Source organism: Felis catus, chromosome D2 (assembly GCF_018350175.1).
Source record: "Felis catus isolate Fca126 chromosome D2, F.catus_Fca126_mat1.0, whole genome shotgun sequence".
Lineage (NCBI taxonomy): Eukaryota > Metazoa > Chordata > Mammalia > Carnivora > Felidae > Felis > Felis catus.
The window spans coordinates 71,980,996-71,996,226 of NC_058378.1; the positions used below are offsets into that span (position 1 = coordinate 71,980,996).

At 33.2% G+C, this 15,231-nt stretch overlaps 1 protein-coding gene across 4 annotated transcripts in view; it reads left to right on the forward strand.

The window, feature by feature from the left end:
* Positions 1–15,231, forward strand: part of ATRNL1 (attractin like 1) — a 774,854-nt gene that overhangs the window by 149,717 nt on the left and 609,906 nt on the right. For all 4 annotated transcript variants that reach the window (XM_023240973.2, XM_023240974.2, XM_045040724.1 and 1 more), the window contains exons 12-15: positions 958–1,166; positions 3,251–3,369; positions 7,788–7,920; positions 12,320–12,501. In XM_023240973.2, coding sequence (XP_023096741.2) covers positions 958–1,166; positions 3,251–3,369; positions 7,788–7,920; positions 12,320–12,501 — 643 coding nt within the window. The remainder of the gene's footprint in view (positions 1–957; positions 1,167–3,250; positions 3,370–7,787; positions 7,921–12,319; positions 12,502–15,231) is intronic.

Consider the following 15,231-nt stretch of genomic DNA (forward strand, 5'->3'; position numbering starts at 1 on the left):
TCTGTCATTAAATGCATGACTTTTGACAAGGAAAGGGAGAAGAATTAGATTCTCATTTTAGTTCTGTCATTAAATGCATGATTTTTGACAAGTCCCTTTACCTCTCTGGGATTTACTATCTTTATATCCCTTGAGATTTGGGATGGGACGAGCATTAAGTTACTTTCTTCCTTTAGGTTAGTATTATTTTTCTATTTCTATAGCAAAATTTGGTCATGTGGCAGGAAACTATACCAGCTCATTCATTAGCTTAAAATTTGTAATTCATAATGACATTCTTGTAAGTTCATTTTATCACCACCTTACTCTAATTTTGTAAAACTTCTTCAATATGATACTAAAAGCAGGTAGAAGTTAACCACAATGAAACTCTGTAATTGGTATCAGTTGGCTTTCAAAATAGTAACAAATGAAATTCAGAGTTTACACATAACACCCCACCCTTCTTTGTTGAAATATTGTGTTATATTGACTTTTATTTTACTTTCTAAGTAATAAAAGATACTACTGAAGTATTTTCTGATCTTTTTCCATTTATTATGTTAATAATATTGAAATTAAATTAATTGAAGTTAAAATGATGCTCTTTTGAAGGCATGTCAAACTTCTTTGTCACTGGTAGTTGAATTAATTTAATAATTGTCTGGATTTTCCTTTCCAAATTAAAATTTTGAATATATTTTTGATTATTTTACTCTTGGTCCTACTATTTTATAAGAGGATGGTAAAATACTGTAAGAAAGACTCTGTACCTAATATCTAAATTCACTGTCAGAATTCAAAAATTATAATTCTAGATAGCAGTTCTAAAGTGTATCTATCCATGAATAGCACTTTCTATTTCTAAAATAATTGCTTCCTTGATGAAATGCAAAATGTATACTTAAATTTATTTTTGAAACTAATTCATTAGAGTTTTCTTAATATTGTTTCTTTAATATTCTGTTTTTTTAATAGGTCCATGTATATATTTGGAGGATTTTCTAGTGTACTCCTTAATGATATCCTTGTTTACAAGCCTCCAAACTGCAAGGCTTTCAGAGATGAAGAACTTTGTAAGAATGCTGGTCCAGGAATAAAATGTATTTGGAATAAAAATCACTGTGAATCTTGGGAATCTGGGAATACTAATAATATCCTTAGAGCAAAATGCCCTCCTAAAACAGGTAAAGTTTTTTTTTTTTTCCCTCCCCTCTGGCATAAAGCTTCTTTACTTGGCTAGAAGTTGTAATCCATTTTGCTTATAAGCATTACTTATAACTTAAAATGGAGAGGGGGTTGGAAACATAAGAGACTCTTAAATATAGAGAACAACCAGATGGGCTAAATGGGTAAGGGGCATTAAGGAATCTACTCCTGAAATCATTGTTGCACTATATGCTAACTTGGATGTAAATTTAAAAAAATAAAATAAATTATACAAACAAACAAACAAAAGATAATTTCTATTTCCAAAAAAATTACCTATAGCTTTTAGAAATTAAAAATTCATAATCCTTTAATTAAGAATTTTCATGTTTGAATGTAGCAATGCTTAATAATTTAATTTTTTTTATTAGCCCTTTTTAGATTTCTCTTTTTAATTCTATATGTATTATTACACATATAAAATTTTATGAGTAACCTGGTCATATATGTGTATGTACTATTTAACTATATAAGTAAAAAATATTTTAAAGTATACTCTTTCTGGGGCACCTGGCTGGCTCAGTCAGTTAAACGTCCAACTTTGGCTCAGGTCATGATCTCACAGTTCGTGAGCTCAAGCCCCGGGTCGGGCTCTGTGCCGACAGCTCAGAGCCTGGAGCCTGCTTTGGATTCTGTGTCTCCTTCTTTCTCTGCTGCTCCCCCACTCATGCTCTGTCTCTGTCTTTCAAAGATGAATAAATATTAAAAAAAATGTCAACCTCCTTCATGAATTGTTTCAGTGGGATAAACATTTCCCTTCCCTTTGCCCACCTGGACTTCCTTTACATTGCTGCCTTAACACAGCTCTCAGGCTAGTGTTGGAGTTACATAGGTGCCCATCTTCCCCACCATGCTTCTTGTCGAGTTCATGTGCCTTAAAATGCTGAAAACTGGGGTGCCTGGGTAGCTCCAACCAGTTAAGCATCTGGCTCTTGACTTTGGCTCAGGTCATGATCTTGCAGTTGTGAGTTCGAGCCCCATGTCTGGCTCTGTGCTGACAGCTCAGAGCTTAGAGCCTACTTCAGATTCTGTGTCTCCATTTCTCTCTGACCCTCCCCTGCTCATGATCTGTCTCTCTCTCTTTCTCTCTTTCTCAAAAATAAATAAACATTAAAAAATAAATAAAGTATACTCTAAGAAATATTGTGTTATTGGGGTGCCTAGGTAGCTCAGTCGGTTAAGCGTCTGACTTCAGCTCAGGTCATGATCTCATAGTTTCTGGGTTCAAGCCCTGTGTCGGGCTCTGTGTTGACAGCTCAGAGCCTGGAGCCTGCTTCAGATTCTGTGTCTCCCTCTCTTTCTGCCCCTCCTCCTCTTATGCTCTCTCTGTCTCAAAAAATGAACAAACATTTTAAAAAAATCAAAATACTGTGTTTCTAAGAAATAAAGTGAAATAATTTATTCTGTATTTGGTAGTTTTTTTCTTCTTTAATATTGCCAAGCCAACCACAGGTCTCAAAGATTTTCTAGAATTTTGATGACTAATGTTTTAGTTTAATACTTTTTATAAACTATTGAATAAATAAATAAAATGCAAAACATTACTAGTAAATATTTATGAATAAATGATTTGGATAAAAATTGTCCAGTTTTCTTCAGATGGGTGGGGTTTTATGCATTTTTTCATGCTATAATTAGCAATGTATTTTCTAATACATTAGAAAGTTTTGTTAGTCTGTGATAACTCAGATGTCTCTAAATATCTTTATGAAGAATGATAAACAATGTGTATTTATTATAATGTTTCTTTTAAATGTTAGTAATGCTTTTTTCTAGTAAAATACCTGTAAGTCTTTTTCCTCCTCCATAATGGATAAATTTTAAATGGCTGTAGGATCTTGGTGGATTGAATAATTAAAATGAGAGTGGCAGGTATCTCAAAACTTGTAAATACAATTAAACTACAAAGTTACCTTCATGTTGAAGAAGTTATTTTGATGGTGATGGCCATATTTATGTTGTAAAAAGTCTTAGTGATTCTTAAACATTAAAAATGTGTGAATTGAGAAGTGTGACATTTCCTTTCTCATCCTGATGTGTTTGTCTCCCATTTGCGTCGCAGCTGCTCCTGATGACCGATGTTACAGATACGCGGATTGTGCCAGCTGCACTGCCAATACAAACGGGTGCCAGTGGTGTGACGAGAAGAAGTGTATTTCAGCAAACAGTAACTGCAGTGTGGTTAGTATTTATGGGTAAATGGTGATGTAGCTAACATGGCTGCTTTCTAATCATTTCTTACCATTTCTAATTTCTAATCATTAGCCTACCATTTGGTACCGAAAGCACTTTGCGCATCAACACACTTAGGAAGTGTGTAGGGAATCACTGCTGTGTTGTGTTGTAAATTGACTCTAGTTTCTTGCTAAAATTTGTCAGATTCTGTTTTGATTTCAGGAACTTTTACTTCCTCCTATGTCTTTTAAAAATAAACTATAGGGGCACCTGTGTGGCTCAGTCGGTGAAGCGTCCGACTTCAGCTCAGGTCATGATCATGGTTTGTGGGTTTGAGCCCCGTGTTGGGCTCTCTGCTGTCAGCACAGAGCCCGCCTCAGATCCTTTGTTTCCATCTCTCTCCGCCCCCCCCCCCCGCAAAATAAATAAAAATTAAAAAAAGACTGTAATTATAAATGTAGTCTTCTGTGTTGATCGACGTAGGATTGTATAGGTAATAAGTATAAAAATAAGTATATGAGTATAAAAATTATTTCCATAGGATTCTTGTCAGACATGCACATGCACAAGAGTGGTGTGGTCTGATGTTTTGTTTACATGCTTTGTATTTAAGTTTAACCTGAGGTTGACAAGGGTAGTTGCCTTTTATCTGTCTTTAGGTCAGTGGTCCTCAACCAGAGGCAGTTTGTGCCTTAAGCGATATTTGGCAACGTGTGTAGACATTTTTGGTTGTCACAAGTGGCATCTAATAGAGTCAAGGGTTGCTGTTAACATTCTGTAATGCATGAACTCTCCCACCAAAAACAATTATCTGGCTCAAAGTGTCAATAGTGATGAGTTTGAGAAACCGTACTTTGGTAGACAACTGGAAAAAATTATAAAATTAACGTTTTTGGTAGATGAAAATGGATTAAAAGCAGCAAAAATTAACCTTTTAAGGGGGTAGAATCAAAATGTCCCAAGTTTTGAAGAAGACGTCAACAAATTGAAAGAAAAATTTTAAAAATTATTAACAAGTATAAGATTAAGGGATTAAAAACTGTGTGTAGTAGGACTAAAGATTCTCTTACTGGGATACAGCTAAAATAACTATATAATGTGCTTACAAATTTTCAACTAAATATAACATACTTCTTTTTCTGAATTTTTATTAATCACCAAAAGTATTGACCTGTTTTTTAAGATAGCATGCAGACGTAAAAGGTAAAGAAAAGGGAGTTTGAAAACTAAGTGACAAATTTTTATCGTATCATCAAAAAATTTTCCTCAGTATATAGTCATATTTCAAAATATTTGCTTTATGATTCTATTCTAAAATAACATTCAAAAATTAAAATGGAGGAAACTTTTCAGTTATTGACTTACCTGACTGAAACCTTTTTTTCATACATATTGTGTTGGTATATACTTACCAGGAATATGAGTTGGTTTGATAACAGATATACTTCAATTTTATTTGAGTTTTAATGTTAGTATGGTATGACTCTGCTTTGAAAATTTGAATTATTTTTTTATATTTGTATTAATATTCATCTAATGGGGGTTATTTTAGTGAGTAATGTGGATATAGGAGTTAAGTAAAATAAAGTATGGGCATAAGGGAATAAAAGAGAATGTTATTAAATAAAAATTGCAAGCATATTGTGTTTCAAGCTTTGTTGGACGGCCCTGGGTTTGGACATTGTGTTTAGACATTTACGCTAAATGAAAATACACGATCTCAAAAATTGTGTTATGCAAATTGCTATCAAGTAGTCTTTTCATAAAGTGACCTGTTAGTTTATATTTTATTTTTTAGAATGCTATGTTAATAAGGAAAGCACTGGGTGTGATAGTATAAGCGAGCAGATGGTACTCACTTGTAATTTAGACTTTGATGTAATGCCTTTTAGACGGTTTTATAAAGATGTCTGGTGATTAAGCTAAACCAAATGCTAATGGTTACAGAAAGGTCTGTGAGATTTTAGTGTAATGATGTCCATTGATACCCCATTTCATTATTTAGTCATATTTACTTCATCTTGCATACTTTGTGCACTAACAGCTCAAATATCCTGATTGTTTATCTGGTTTGTTAGGCCAAAAAATACCAGCCATGTTTCAGAATAACAGTCAGCTTTCTTTCATCATTGATTAAATTGGCCCTGTGTGTGATTTCATCTATTATATTGGTTCAGTGCCAGCAAATGAATATACTGTTTGTAATGAAGAGCAGTACAGTTATTTGGAAGGTGACTCTAACGATGCCATTGTTAGTCTGAAGACCGGCATGAAATAGTTATTCTTCCTTTTATTCAGTTGTTCTGTCATTCTGTCATTTTTATAGGTTATTCTATTTACCAGATGATTCAAGTAATTGTTTTTCTTTTCAGTTAGCTGAAAAATGTTTCAGACTATATTCTATCATATAGAATAGTGCTAAGATTTATATTCCGTATGAAAACAAAGCTACGAATTAGAAAAAGTAACAATAAAAAGTATATATGTTCTGAATGAAAATGTGGTGGTTAAATAATTTGAGATTTAAAAAAAATATGGGCACCTGGGTGGCTCAGTCAGTTGAGTATTGGACTTCACTTTGGGTCATGATCTCCTGGTTCGTGAGTTAGAGCCCCACATTGGCCTTGCTGCCCTGGGTGCCGGATCCCGCTTCAGATCCTCTGTCTCCCTCTCTCTCTGCCCCTCCTCCACTCAGACTCTCTCAAAAATAAATAAAAACATTAAAAACATAAAAAATAGCTTCTCTGATTTTCTTAGGACGAATAAAGCTGAACATTAATTACTACTTAGTTACTTTTTATCTGTTACCTTATAGTATATGTAATTTGCTCTACAGAAATTAACACCTCTGGAATGGAGGTGACTGCAATGTATTTTACATGGGAAATGACCCTAGTTTATAAATAAATGTTTGGTGGGTGACATTTAAATTGTCTAAGATGATAAAAGTTGCTTCAAACATTTTTAAAGTTTATTTGTTTGAGAGACAGACAGAGAGAGAGAGAGACAGAGAGAGAGAGAGAGAGAGAGAGAGAGAGAGAGAGAGAGAGAGAAAGAGAGAGAGAAAATGAGAATGAGCTGGGGAGAGGCAGAGAAAGAGGGAGAGAGAATCCCAAGCAGGCTCTGTGCTGTCAGTACAGAGCCTAGTACAGGGCTGGATCTCATGAACCTATGAGATCATGACCTGAGCCGAAAGCAAAAGAGGCTGACCCTTAACAGACTACACCACCCAGGCACCCTGCTTTAACCATTTTTTATATGTGGGATAGTTATAAGTAAATTTTAACTGTTAACTTTATTGACTGAAAAGAAATATTTAGCTCTGTTAGAAAGCTTGAGGTATTTGTGTGTGTGTGTGTGTGTGTGTGTGTGTGTGTGTGTGTGTGTGTATGTATGTATGAAGATTGAAGTGGAGCACAGATGCAGCATTAAAGTCCCTTGTGGTTTTTCTCAAGAGTCATGGAAAGAATTGAGCCAAAAATTTTTATCATATTAATACTATCATATGAAGTATCTGAACCTTGTTGTGTGTAGGGAACTACCTGCAGAGTTCCTATGTTGCCCATTTTTTTCTTTTTTGACCTTTAATCTTTAATCTCTTCATACTGGAATTTAGTTGACATATGATTACGCTGTATAGTAGGATTGATCAAAGTGTAACTTGAGCTTCTTTGCGGTCACCATAAAAGAAACATGACAGATACAGGAGAAATGTCAGTTGACCAAAATTATTATTTAGTGTCTGTGAGAGTAACATTAGTTTGAGTTATTGAGAAAATAATTTATGTTTATCATCTCTTCAATTTTTACTACTTATCATTTCTACTTATTGCATGATAGTTTTATTACAACTAGAATTTTGTTCCATGTGATCATTAAGAAAAATGACTCTGCATTGACCTTATTTATTGAATTGGAAGCTTGTTATCAGATTTAATAGAGTAGGTTTTCATTTGATGGTTTTTGTTTCAGATTGTGGAAATTGTAAATTATTTCCAATAAGCATATATTCTAGTTCCAGCAGTTATAGTTTAAAGAAATGAGTAAGAGAGATTCTGATTCAGTAGAATTGGATTTGGGGTTAGAAATCTGAAATTAAAATTTTTATTTTTTTAATGTTTATTTATTTTTGAGAGAGACAGAGACAGAGCATGAGCGGGGGAGGGGCAGAGAGCGAGGGAGACAGAATCCAAAGCAGGCTCCAGGCTCTGAGCCGTCAGCACAGAGCCGGACGCGGGGCTCGAACTCACAGACCGCGAGATCATGACCTGAGCCGAAGCCAGACTCTCAACCCACTGAGCCACCCAGGCACCCCAGAAATCTGAACTTTAAAATTCACGTGGTGATTTATATATACATTGACATTTAAAAATCATTGCTATACAGAGGTAAAAAATAACATGCTTTATCTCTTAACTTTCTAGTCCGTGAAAAACTATACCAAATGTCATGTGAGAAATGAGCAGATTTGTAACAAACTTACCAGCTGTAAAAGCTGTTCGCTCAACTTGAATTGCCAGTGGGATCAGCGACAGCAAGAATGCCAGGCTTTACCAGGTAAAGATTTCAGTTCGGTAAATGAATTTTATAGCCTACAGATGAATACCATTACAGTAAAGAGCATTTACTAAGACATTCCAGTTTCAAATAAATGATGATATTGGAGTAATAATAGCATTGTTTCCATAAAAATAATTTGTATGTTTCCTTCCAGTTCTTTAAGATGTTCATGATTTCTCTATTTATTATAATAATACTATTGACTTGATCAGAATCTTTTTTTTAATTTTAAAAAATTCTGTCTTAAAAATATAGAAAATAATAAGCACTCAGGCTAATATCCAGATTTTAATAAATGTTAACATTTGATCTATTTGATTTGCTTCTTATCTTTGAAATTCTGGGAACTATTTTTACTACTTTTTATTATAAATTATAACATTTATAATAAGTTTTGTATGATTTAATGAGAATCTAAGTTATGTAAACCAGAACAAAGTCCATTAAAAAAAGCAATTTTAATTTATTTTTTACACATATCATTCTTCTTAGTAAACACTGAGTACTCTTCCTTTTAAATATAAAAGATAAAATTAGAAAATCAAAAAGTAATATAGATACTTAAACCAGTTCCATCTTCTTGTTATACAGGTAAGTGAGACATATATTGTTTAGGGACTTGTTCAAAGTTGCATGGTTTGTAAATGGCAGATGTAACTATTAACTGGGTGTTTTATTTCAGTTCAGTGTTTTGCTTTTCTGTATTCCATGGTTTTTGATTGTTTTGTTATATTTTTCAGAGAAAAATTTCTAACTTACGTAATTCTAAAACGTCCTTGAAAATTCCATCATAGGATTTATGTCATGCTTGGAAGTTTATGTAATAAAATAAAAAATAGATTGCCTTCAAAAGTACCATTAAGATTCTAGAATGTTTATGTAAATTTTAGGTTTTGTTTATATACTGACATTTAAAGTTTTTAAACAGGATACATGCATGTGTGTGTTCACTTTGAAAAAATTAGAGAATATTAATGAACTGCCAGGTTTTGAGAAGCAATAGTGAGGTGATACGAAACTTGAAAGTAGCATTGATATCTGAGTGTTAAATGCTAAAATCAACATGTAGATCAGTAAAAATGCTTACAATGTTGTTTTAAAAATCTTGGACACAAGGGGCAACTGGGTGACTTAGTCAGTTAAGTGTCTGACTCTTGATTTTGGTCAGGTCATAATCACGGTTCGTGAGTTCAAGCCCCATCTTGGTCTCTGTGCTGACAACACAGATAAATGTATATGTTTAAAGGAATATTGCTTTAAGAAGAAGAGAATTTGATTGCCAGTGGAAGTTTGGAAAAATAAGTGGTTATCTATACATTGCCCAGGAAAGAGTTTTGATTTGGTGTAAGGGCTCCACTTGGCCAGGCTATTTCTGTGGAGAATAATAAATACCATACAACAAATACAATATAAAATGCATTATAAACTAATTTCCTGTGTTCTACATTCATATTTACTAAGCAACCAACTAGGTATAGTTTGTTTTTCCCTATGCTGGTCTCAAGGAAGTGAATGCTGTAAATAGAGGATGCTGTCTATACTGTTGCACTTAAAAAAATTTTTTTTTAAAATTTTTTTTTTTTAACATTTATTTATTTTTGGGACAGAGAGAGACAGAGCATGAACGGGAGAGGGGCAGAGAGAGAGGGAGACACAGAATCGGAAACAGGCTCCAGGCTCTGAGCCATCAGCCCAGAGCCCAACGTGGGGCTCGAACTCACGGACCGCGAGATCGTGACCTGGCTGAAGTCGGCGGCTTAACCGACTGCGCCACCCAGGCGCCCCAAAAAAATTTTTTTTAAACGTTTATTTATTCTTGAGAGACAGAGACAGGGATGAGTGGGGGAAGGGCAGAGCGAGAGAGTACACAGAATTTGCAGCAGGCTCCAGGCTCTGAGCTGTCAGCACAGAGCCCGACATGGGGCTTGAACTCGACTGTGAGATCATGACCTGAGCCAAAGTCGGACATTTAACTGACTGAGCCGCCCAGGCGCCCCCTGTTGCACTTTTCTAGGAACATTTGTGAATTGCATTTTTTCATTGATCTCATATAAACTCGGAAATTTGTATTTATCTCACTAAACGCATTTTAAAAATTTACTGCTTCTCATTTAACTCTGAAGCTGAGTTGATGCTCAATACTATAAAAGCCTAAACCATAAAAACATTTGGGTCAGCCCTATACTTTAGTTTAGTCTCAAAGACACATGTATTTGTGTGCATTTGTATGATTTTTCACCTAGGTATTTGTCACAAAAGGAGACATGCAAAAGAAATTTAAATCCTTCCTTGATTCAGTAAGGTTAAAAAAAAAAAAAAAAGCCATAACTGAACAAAGCTTTTGCATTGCTTCCTTGAAGTAATTAGGTACTTTGGATTCCAGAAGACAAGGTAGATTGCTATAGGTGTAGCCTGAAAAAGAAAATAAAAGTATTATAAACAATCTTATTAAATGACAGTTATAGTTTATTGAGAGATTACTGTGTTCTAGGTACTGTCCATGGTACCCAATTCAGTAAGACAGCAGTTATTAAAGAACAGGAGGCCCCTGTTTATGGACTCTTTGAGAGGGTCCATGAGGTCAAAACTAGTAATACTAAAATATTATTTGCTTTTTAAATTCTCATTCTGTCATGGGTTTACTCTGGAGTTTTCTAAAGGCATGAATCTAATAGATTGGAGAAGTAGATATGAGAATACAATTGTCTTGTATTAAACCAACATTAAAGAGATTTGCAAAAATATACAGCAGCTACACTATTTTTAATTTTTGTTTGTTTTGGATACTGTAATTCTTGTAAAATAAAATACACTATTTATTTTAAGTTGAAATGATTCTCTCCCAATATTTTATTATGAAAATCTTCAAACATATAGAAAACTGGAAAGAATGGTAAGAGGACACCGACCCATTACCCTTACCCTAGATTCTACAATGAACATTTTGCTCTGCTCTATCCCTGTTCTGTCTATCCATCCCTCTATTCATTCATCAGGCCATCTTAATTTTTTTCATGCCATTGTCCTAAACTGTCGGCTGCTGTCCCTCAGGGAGAGAATTTGATGATACATGTCCTTTGGGCCTGTATATAGCATAAAGGCAAAAACACCCCAAGAGATGGAAGACTATGTTTGTAATGCATTTTTAAATTCCAATTTTAGGTGAATAGATAAATATATTTTTAAATGGTCAGTTTTAATTTTTAATATGATCAAAGCCAATAGATAAAAAAATCCCTACAGAAAAGATCTGTGAGGTCCTCAATAATTTTTAAGAAAAAAAGGGGGGGTCTTGAGACCAAATGTTTGAGAATTGCAGCTTTAGAACAATTCCATAAAATTTGTACTAATCCATCTAAAGCTGAAAGGGCGGAAGGCACTGATATATGTAATATGGTATGGAAACTAAAATGTAGTCAAACTTTATAGATCAGTGTTTTAATGAAGCACTTCAGTCTTAATTAGTTATGCCAGAGCATAACTTTATAATGTGTTTATAAATACGGTTTAGACAATAGGCACTCTTTTAAGTTCAACTTGTATTATAAGGATCAACCACTATTATTGAATAGTGTGTTTAAATGTTAGAAAGACCTGCATACCTGTTTAAAAATAAACATCGAAAAGCAAAGATTATGGGATGCCTGGGTGGCTCAGTCAGTCAAGCATCTGACTTCAGCTCAGGTCACAATCTCGCGGTTTGAGTTCGAGCCCCGTGTTGGGATCTGTGCTGACAGCTCAGAGCATGGAGCCTGCTTCGGATTCTGTGTCTCCCTCTTTCTCTGCCCTTTGCTTGCTCACATTCTGTCTCTCTCTGTCAAAAATAAATAAACATTAAAAATAAATAAATAAAAAGCAAAGATTATAGCTTCTTTATTAAACATAAATGATACTTCTCTCTCCACACTTATAATTAAAGAATCAAAGAACCCAACTTATATTAAAATAGTATACCTGAACTGTGGAAATTAGATTTGGAAAAGAGGAATAACTTTGAATTTGCTTGTTATATGCTGGTTATTTTTCTTTAAAGTGATCTTGTATAACGTAAGCTGGGCCCGGGGATGTAAATACAGTAGTGATTTTACTAGTTAACATACCGTATGCCAGTACACTAAAAAACCCTGCAAACAGTCAACACATTTTAACAGATATTATAGAGCTATAGCTTATATTGTGCTTAAGAATTAAAGAAAAAAATTTCCTAATTCTGTTCTTCTTTTCCACCAAACTATTAGATAAGTTTTGTTTTCTAAATTATATTGATATATTTAAAATTTTTATCATTAAAAGTTGTTTAAACAAATATAGAAATTGTATTTAGAATTCTAAAATAACTGAAAAATATAAATGCTTTTTGATAATCTAAAAATAAGATATAATTTTTTTTGACTAGCTCATCTTTGTGGAGAAGGATGGAATCATATTGGTGATGCTTGTCTTAGAATCAATTCCAGTAGAGAAAGCTATGACAATGCAAAACTTTATTGCTATAATCTTAGTGGAAATCTTGCTTCATTAACAACCTCAAAAGAAGTAGAATTTGTTCTGGATGAAATACAGAAGTATACACAACAGGTAATAACTCTTGTTTATATTATGGAAATATGCAGAAAGTCCTATACTTACTAGCAATGGTTCATTCTTTTTGCTTCTAAATAAATTATTTTTACTAAATCTTGGAAGTAAAAGTGGAACTGACTGAAAAAATCAATTAGCAGTGGACTTATTCTGTATATGTATTTGGGAATAAAGTTTTCTAAATTACACATCTTGGTTTTACACAGTAAACCACTGCATTTCTTACCAAGAAGTCATTTCATATGAATAAATATACTTAAAATACATGTGCATAAAATTTAAGAATTTGTTTTGAAGTGTAATTACTTCATAATTTGAGATGTCCCTTATAATTAAAACACTAGACCCAACACATTGGTTATATGTATTTTTCTGTGAATGTGTATGTGTGTTGTGAGTTGGGTTTTTGAATTATGCGATTTTCTAGGTGTAGATTTGCTTGAAATAATGCAATAAAGGTTAGCAGGACAAAAACCAGTTTGTAAAGTATGTGGAAGATATTGGAACATACAACACTTAGAAACAGTTTCAATATTTCAGGGAGTTTTATGGAGGATATTTCTGTAAAAAATTGAGTATTTCTTTGAAAATTGTATCAAGATATTATTTTATAAGACATTTCTAATAGGAATTTACAGTATTTATTTTCTACTCTTGGGAAGAGTAGATTATGTAAGGAGATTTGGAAATAATTTACTAAATCTAGTTATGAGAAACTTTATTTAGTTCATGTGCTTAATTGAAATATACTAATATAAACTGTCATAGCATCATAGAAGCTTTCTGCATTTTGTTTCAAAAATAAAATTACAACTCAAAAGAGATCAAGTAAGTGATAAGACTAAACAATAATATATACCTTAAATCTGAAACTTGTATTAGTTTTGGCCTACTGTTGAAGATAAATATATACATACATATACATACACACCCTATGGTAAATAATGCACAAAGTGGCATAATTTCTATACAAATAATGGATGTGTGTCTCTAATACATCTGTTACTCACGAATGTGTGAAACTGTATTACACCAGATTTCAACAGCTTTATTTTGACCTTCAATTATGGCTTTTATTTGGACAAATACCTTATTGATACTCCAGAACTCCACTCCAGAGAGGACAGAGGAGACAATTTTGGCTTGAAACTATTTTAGAGCAAATGTTACCAATTACTTGCCATAGAAATACATAATGTTTTCTTAGTATAGCTGATTTTAAAGAAGCATTGAGGACAGTATTATCAAAGTGATGTAGAGCATGGAATTGGACATACTGCTTATCTTTAAAGCTTAGTAGCAAGTTAATCTCTCCAGCCCTGTAACAGGGGTAATAATCATAGCTACTTTGCATGTTTATTGTGAAAAAAAAAGTGAGATAATGCATGTAAAGAGTATAAATTTAATTGAGTGTTTGCAGTAATTATCATTATTGTTTGCATTTTAAGGGTTGTTATTTTGGTATCACTGTTTGGACTGCTGCTGTTACTACTATTTCTAGAAATCATTATTTAGAATTCGTAGGTATCTAAATGAGTTTATTCGATGAATAGTTAATACTTATATTAATTGTGGAAAAGGATATGCCCCAGAGTATTTTAATTTTTCCATGGTGAATGATAAATTCTCCTTGCCATGCTGGCCCCACCGCCCTGGATAGTTGTATTAAGACCTTTAATCTCTTCAGATCATTCCTGATTTATGATGAAGAATGGGTAACTGATTTTATTTTTACTCATAACAGAGGAATATATATCTGGTGTTTAAAGCATGATATAAGAACAGTTTTCATAAATGTTACAAAAATTAAGGGGACCTAACGACACTCACCTTTGAAATTTTTTTATGGACATCACTTCACTGTTACTGCCTACATTTTTGGTGATATCAGAATGTATACTTCTTATGAGTATCAATACCAGATGATTTAACTTATTAATGTGAGTTTCTAATTGTTGAGCCAAAGCCCTGCTCCACGCTTTAATAAAATGGTTAAATTAATTGTATCACTGGTTTTTATAAATATTCAAAATTTTGAAATGGATATCACAGTATATTTGTTAGCTGTCATTTATCATATGCTTGATAGTAATAGAATAAAGAAAAAACTTACCAAATTTGTATGCAGATTGATATGTGAAATCATTTTTGTGTGAATTGTAGCTGTTTTTCTGTGAAGAATGGGCCAGTATTCATTCATTTAGTACATGTTTATTGAGCACCTTCAATGTATTTGGCAATCTACGGCTTGCTGAGAATAGAAATTAAAAGACCATCACTGTTCTCAAAGATTTTACTGGTGAGGAAGACAAACACAATTATACTGTATTGTGATAATTATAATGATAGTTGCAAATGGGATATATGAAGAAAGAGAGTGTATATCTAATTAGTGATGTGGTCTTAAGGAGTTTCCTAGAGTAATGCCCTAGCTGACTTCTGGAGGATGTTGAGTTGGCCAGCACATGAAGATATTTCTAAGGAGGCAAGAGAAACACCTATGGTTTTTTTTTTTTCTTTTCTTTGTTTTAAGAGCTACCAGCCTAACATCCTGAAGGTAAGATGTATGTGGTTTCGTGTAAGAGAGACACCAATTAGTTAAAAAAAATTTTTAGAAAAATGTGAAAAGGTATATGTGTAAATTTTTTTTAATTGTATGGAGCATATAACATAAATTAAGATCTGTTATATTCTTGTGATACCAGGGGCTTTATTTCTTTAATCACA